The sequence below is a fragment of the Triplophysa rosa genome, linkage group LG17, assembly GCF_024868665.1.
Source record: "Triplophysa rosa linkage group LG17, Trosa_1v2, whole genome shotgun sequence".
NCBI classification, from domain to species: domain Eukaryota; kingdom Metazoa; phylum Chordata; class Actinopteri; order Cypriniformes; family Nemacheilidae; genus Triplophysa; species Triplophysa rosa.
In genome coordinates, this window is record NC_079906.1 from 13,027,876 (window position 1) to 13,035,163 (window position 7,288).

General features: G+C 40.3%; 1 protein-coding gene across 1 annotated transcript; it reads left to right on the forward strand.

Annotated features, from left to right (window-relative positions):
* The first annotated feature begins 289 nt into the window (after nt 1-289).
* zmynd12 (zinc finger, MYND-type containing 12) lies at nt 290-7,236 on the forward strand. The gene is made up of 8 exons (XM_057356326.1): nt 290-553; nt 1,194-1,335; nt 1,428-1,599; nt 2,388-2,557; nt 2,638-2,760; nt 2,829-2,910; nt 6,128-6,273; nt 7,112-7,236. Exons 1-8 carry the CDS (start codon nt 441-443, stop codon nt 7,223-7,225), a joined length of 1,062 nt encoding a protein of 353 aa, XP_057212309.1. The 5' UTR covers nt 290-440; the 3' UTR covers nt 7,226-7,236.
* Nucleotides 7,237-7,288: the final 52 nt, after the last annotated feature.

Below are 7,288 nucleotides of genomic sequence, written 5' to 3' on the forward strand. Positions count from 1 at the left end.
CATTATGTTAATTATTTACGCTGTCGTCCTGTTTAAAAGTGGTTAAAAACATGAAATAATAATTTCACCACGAGATGGCGCCAAATTTTTACGTCATATATCAAGACCTATTGTGAACGTGAGTGAATTTTCTATAATATATTAAAATGTAAGGAAGAAACAATAAAATCTTATTATAGTTAAAATTATACTTAAAATTAAATATAATAAGATGTGTTTAAAATATTTTCAGAGATCCGGAATTCCGGGCTGAGGTTATCATGGTAACCATAAACACAAATACTTCAGACGTAATCATAACACTTCGTTTTCAGACTGTTGATTAATTGCCGATTTAAATTTACATGAAATGTATTTACAATTCGAAACGTGTTGTTATTAGTTATTTTGCTTCCTCATGGTCGTTTTTATAAAAATTGCGGTTTGTAAATGCATTTAGTATGTCGTCAACCATCAACCCGCTCGCAAATCCCAAAGGAGTAAAGACGCTTTGCGAACTTTGCCAGAAACCTGCAAAACTGCAGTGCACAAACTGTCGAGTCACGTATTACTGGTAAGTCTGGAGCCTTAAAGTTTTTGTTCAGAAACTAACTAGAAATCTCTTTAGCACTTAAATGAAAATGAGAGTAACTTCTGAAGCGAGACTGAATGCGTGCTATTGTTGCGCATACAGACGCCAGGTGGTGCTATAAGCACAAGTTCACACGCACACATTCTTGGCCTTGTTATTGCAGTGATGGAAGGGTTGAGCGAGTTCAAACAGCTGGAGGAGAAATTATGTGCTGAAGGAAAAGAATAACCAGCCATGCGTGCTTTTAACCAACCAGGAAAAAAGAAATATGACTAGGAAAAACCTGTGTTTTGTGTGCATTTGCGGAGTTTTCGCTTTCTATTTAGAGACGCCACAATCCCCGCAACCTACATTGACGGTATCAATGACAACAATGCAAATGTCTGTCTTAAAGTCGATCGGTCAGTTTGTTTTCTTTTCAGCAACAGAATGCTCTTTGACAGGCAGCTCTTAAAGGGCGAGCTACACTTATTCCAATTCCCCAAGCCTTTACTTCATGCCTGCACATTTCACTTACAAAAGACTGTTCCACAAAACAAAATGCATTTTACTCTGCACGTGAGTTATAAGTTTCACTTCAATCATTAAAAACATCAACATTTATTTGTGTGTGTGCATATAGTAACCCAGACCATCAGCAGACAGACTGGACCAGTATTCATGAAAAAGTGTGTCCTCTACTGGTGTCCATTCACTCACCTCCACCACTCCACACTTTGCAGGCCGACCGGGAACGTCACCACAGAGAGACCCTGAAGAAACAGGTTTATATTCACTCATTTCAATACAAATTGACTAATTATATAAGTTAACAGGGTGGACGTGTGATTGGTTTGTATTTCTTAACCAACACTAGGAGCAGCTAATAGAGATTGCACATTTAGAGGCACAGAAATGGGTGTCCAAGAAGAGTTTTCACCATGCGATACCAGCTGCCCTTCTGTTCCTGCGCTGGGCCATGCGGCTGTACGGATCTCATCCTGTCAAACTGGTCCCAGCTTATCTTCTGCTTGCACAGGCTAACATAGGTGAGACATGCACAGAAACACTCCTATCAGCCAAGAGATGGACATTATCACACAGCCCGCGAAACAGGAGTTATTTCTTGACTTTAAGCTGGACAGATGTCAGTACGGCACAGGCATGCAAATGTTTATGAGTCTCTTATTTTCCCATGGCTCCGAGATATCAACGGCAGGCTGTACTCATTTTAAAGCTCAGAACCCATTAGATACACAGCCGCAAAATGACTTCATAGATCTCTGTCTGAACATCTCCTGAGCATGGCAGGCATTAACTTCCTCTCAATAACTTTGCTAAAAGTGATGCTGGCATCAGGCTCTGTTTACTTTCTGCGGCACGGTCCATTGGTGCGCTGAAGGGGCGGGGCTTGGACATGAACTGAGGGGAGAGACGGCGTTATGTAATTCAGGATGAGATGGACTGTGGTGCAGATGTGCAGACTGCCACAAATAAGAACTGCACGCAAGTTACTTGACTAGTGAGATTTGACCGTGCTGTTGACAGTTTACAACTTTTGGTTGTGAGACTACAGTCGTTCTTGAAGGGACTGTCAGCTCTGTTAAAAAGAACAACATTGCTGAATCCAATAAACCACCACAAACCAGTCTGAACCAGAATGAAAATTCATGGTTATTAGGACATGTATTGTTAAAGCAAATGACCACTGGACATCTTTTTCAATTGAACTTCAAAGACCTTGTTGTATAGATTCAGTTCAGACCTTCTCACTGAACTTCAAGTGGTATCAAGGACCCTCTCTTCACTCAGTGTATGTCTGTTTGTGTTTGTCTAGGTTTAGATTCTATGTCCCAGGCTCGAGAGTATCTCACTAAGGCTGAGTGGGCAGTAATGAACACACCAGACTGCAATCCCACTGTCCATCATCAGCTACATAGATCCCTGGGCCGCCTGCATGCTGCTACAGGAAAATACTCATCTGCTCTCTTTCATTTCTCCAATGACGTAAGTCCTCGCGTGTGTGGAATGTTGCGTGATCGTATGAGTGTAATGATGAACCGTGAATGATCGTTTTTTTTCTGTAGGTGTATTATGCCAGTGAAGTGTTTGGGCTGGACAGCATTGTGACATTTGGAGGATATTTCCTCATGGCGGAGGTGTTTCTTAAACAAAACAAGCCTGACGTTACCCGCTCGCTCTACACAGAGGTAAACACACCTACATATGCGTATCTACGTCTCTGTGAAACGCCGCTCATTGGGTTGTGTGTGTACAGGTGGCATGTTTCTGGCACACTCACCTGTGTAAGTTGATGGAAGGGATCAGTCAAAGTGGCATTCAAGCAGAGGACTGTTTTGGTAAGTGGCTTAAAGACAGTAAACCTTCCTGTCTGAGTTACACATCAACAGCGTATCAGTACTAACATTAATAAAGAGGTTCCATCATGCATCCAGCTTTGTAATTCTTGCTCCATTGCAACTACATGTAATAGATAGATCAAAGTTACCGTGTGAGGGTGGTCAGGATAGTCATGTATTTTAATAAAATTGGATTAAAATATGCTCAACTACCTTAATACTGACAATAATTTATTCCTGCTTATTTTTTATCATTCTAGATGTAAAATGTCCCATCTGTGCACCATTAAAGGAACAGTTCACCCAAAACTAAAAATTCTGTCATCATTCACTTACCCTCAAGTTGTTCCAAATCTGTATACATTTATTGTTCTGATAAACCATAGAGTGTATAAAATATGGACGTAGTGTCCGTGACGTCACCCGCAGGTTTCTGATGAGCTGTTTTGAAGCTTCAAATGGGCGGAGCCGGCCGTCGCCATCTTAGGAGCGTGTCACTCCTGGATAATCGAAAATGGGCAAAGAGGCGGGATGTGGTTGGAGCTGAGGTGCCTGATTGGCTGAAACCACTTAACGCACGCACCTAATTTGCAGAATTTTAAGGCTTAATTTAAGTTAAACGGGTGAGTTATAAAAAAATTCACCCTCCTCACAGTTGTCATGAGGGTAAAATTAGCTATGTAGACCGAAATCATTTTTTGTACTGGGCTGTAAACATGTTTTTTTCTGCTGTAAAGTTGCCCATTTTACATTTATGCATTTGGCAGACACTTTTATCCAAAGCGACTTACATTGCATTATACTATACATTTGTTTTTGAGTATGTGCAGTCACTGGGATCGAACCCATGACATTGGCGTTGCTAGCACTATGCTCTAACCACCTTCTGCTCTCTTTTTTGGAGCCAGTCTTTAGCGGCCAGTCAATCGGAAAGGTTGCCGCTTGTGATAAACACAGAGAAAGATATATGAAAGAATGCTTGTAACCAAACAGTTCTGGGCCACCATTGACTACGATAGTTGGAAAATTGTGAGTGGTAGGCAAAAGTGCCCCGGAACTGTTTGCCTTCCTACATTCTTTAAAATACCTTCTTTTGTGTTCAACAGAACAAATAAAGTTTTCCTACTTTTTTCCAAAGTTTTCCTACTGTGGTAGTCAATGGTGGCCAACTTTCATTTTTGGGTGAACTGTTCCTTTAATACCAGCCTGTACCCAGATGACTGTGTGTGTGTGTGTGTGTGTGTGTGTGTCTGTGTTTTGTGTGTAGGCTATTCTAAGGTCAGGAACTCTAAATGCATCTAAAATCACTTCACCAGTTTGTGTCCCGTGGCAAAATCTGCTTTACTCTGCTGCAACTAAGATCAAGCTTGACATGGCCGCGGGTGTACGTGTGCGCGCCCCTGCCCTAGTTCTCTCTCTCTAAGCCTATTAACCTAAGTTGTGTTTTGGCTAAGTCCTTCAGTGACGTGGCTGGCTTAGCTCAGCGTCCATACCAGCTGTCCAGTGGTCAGTGTGCTTGAGAATGCACTGATCCTTCCGGTTCTCTGGCTTTTTAACTACTGATCCAAGGTCAGTAGGCTGACATGGGTTCCACCCTGTGGCCAGCCACATCATGCTATAACTCCTGACCAGATGACTGTAGAGCAGGAAACAGCTCAGCCAGCCCTTCATTCCATGCCCTGGTGTGTGTGTGTGTGTGTGTGTGTGTGTGTTCATGTTTGTATATCCCGGTGGGGACCTAAACCTGAATACACACCAACACATGGGGACTCGTGTCACCGTGGGGACCAAAATTGAGGTCCCCAGGGGCAAAAAAGCTAATAAATTGTACAGAACAATATTTTTTACAAATCTAAAAATGCAAAAAGTGTTCCATGATGTTTAAGGGTTAGGGGATAGAATATACAGTTTGTACAGTATAATAAAACATTACGCTATGGACTGTCCACGGGGATAGTCAACCAAAGCTGTGTGTGTGTGTGTGTGTGTGTGTGTGGTGCGTGCGTGCGTGCGTGCGTGCGTGCGTGCGTGCGTGCGTGCGTGCGTGCGTGCGTGCGTGCGTGCGTGCGTGCGTGTGACTGCACAGAGAAACAGCAACAAGCATGACCTGATGTGATCCAGGACACTGACTAGCCACAGTTTTAGTTTTATTCTCTCTGCAGGGCAGACAGACGCGTAGACGAGCATCACCCCAGACTCTTGTGCTCACAGTTTAGGCAAGCTCAAAATATTGTCAAATGGGAAATAATTTTTAAAGGAAATGTTAACATTCATGAGGTCGTTTCAACACAGGAATCCATTATGAGAGCATTGTTCCTGAATATATTTGTTCATAAATCATTGGTCACACTGTATGTCTGTGGGGTTTGTCAATATTGAACCAATGAAAAGTATTGGTTAATGCATTAGCTACCATGAACTGACAACGAACAGCATTTAAATTATGAATCATATTAATTTGAGCATTTACTAATACATTAACAAAGATTAATAAATGCTGAAAAACTATATTGCTCATTCTTAGTTTATGTTAATGCATTTACTAATGTTAAAGGGATAGTAAAAATGAAAATTCTGTCATCGTTTACTCTCCCTCTTGTCATTTCAAACCTGTATGAGTTTCTTTCTTCTGCAGAACACGAAAGAAGATATTTTGAAGAATGTTGGTAACCAAACAGCGCCCAGCACACATTCACTTCCAAAACTAATGCAAGTGAATGGGTGCCGGTTAGAAACATTATTCAAAATATCTTTTGTATTGTTCGGAAAAAAGAAAGTCATACAGGTTTGAAATGACAAGAGGGAGAGTAAATGATGAGAGAATTGTCATTTTTGGGTGAACTATCATAACCCGTATTGTAAAGTTTTACCAAAACCACTAAATGAATTCTTTTAAAAATAACCTTTTTCCATTTTCTGAAATGTAGGGGCTTTAGACATACAAGGTATCTGCCCAACAGCAATGATATGAAATATTTTGGACATTTGTCAGAGAACAATGCACAAGTGTTTTAAATCATGTATGGTATTATTCACTGTTGTAAATAAAACCTCTTCAGGAGGAATTTTCTTTGGTTTCCTCCAAAAGATCAAAGACTGCAGGGTGCATATTTAACAGCCAGTAGAGATCAAAGGACTTCATGGGATATCTCATCTCTCTGACACTTGTAGAATCCACTATAAAGGGAATTGATTACTTTTGTTTATGTGTGTGTAGGTGATGCCCAGTGTGTGGAGGTGGATCAGATGTTGAGATGTATTCTAGAGTTTGAGGAACAGTATCAGAAACCACGTTCTGATCAGTCAGCCTTATTGGTTCATTCTTTGGCAATGCTGTGGTTGCTATGCAACAACTACACCAAGGTAAATAAAAACATCATACGTATGTACCAGTTTAATGATAGGCTACTTAATTAAATTCATAAACGTACTAATACGCATTTAGAGCAGAGTACCTAATTCAGCACACACCTCGTGACAGCCACGTGTAACCAAACTTTGTCACTGTTGCTTAACAACAAAATTCAGACCAAAATACAAATAGAAAACATATTGCAAAACTGAGTCTCAACTCCTTTCCTGACTCTCTCACCCCAGGATAATCTATACTCTCTTTACTATCCTGTTAAATAAAAAGTGTAAAAGCTTTTATTAATATGTTTAGGTTATTTTAATGCAGATTAACACTAAGGGATAGTTCACCCCAAAATGAAAATTCTGTCTTCATTTACTCACCCTCATGTCATTTCAAACCTGTATGACACTTTTTTTCTGAAGAACACAAAATAAGATATTTTGAAAAATGTTGGCAACAGAAAACCGCTGGTCCCCAGTGACTTGGTTTTGTGAACGGTTTTTGTTTACCGACTTTCTTCAGAATATGTTCATTTGTGGTTTGCAGAAGAAAGTCATCAAGACATGAGGGTGAGTAAATGAAGACAGAATTTTCATCTTGGTGAGAACTATCCCTTTAATGACTAAAGCCATAAGAAAATGAACAGTCAGACTGTCCCACTGATTCTCTGGTTATAATGGGATTATCCTTCAGGATTCTCTTGACCTCTGAAATCTCCAGATCGTTTATATATATATATGTGTGTATGTATGAGCGCATATATTTTGTGAGAATGATTTTGCTGGATGTACAATGGAATTTGTAAAATACATTAATAGGTCTTGGTGTGTGTGTGTGTGTGTGTAGGCCCTGGAATATGGAAAGAAGGCTGAGGTGTTGATTCAGGGGTCAAGTGAGCAGAACAGTATGAGAGAATCCATCCAGAATCTCCTGCATTATGCTGAAAAACATTTGCAATAAAACTGCCATGTTAAATAATTTCATGTTATTCATTAGATATTCACAGTAGATATGCTTGTCTGT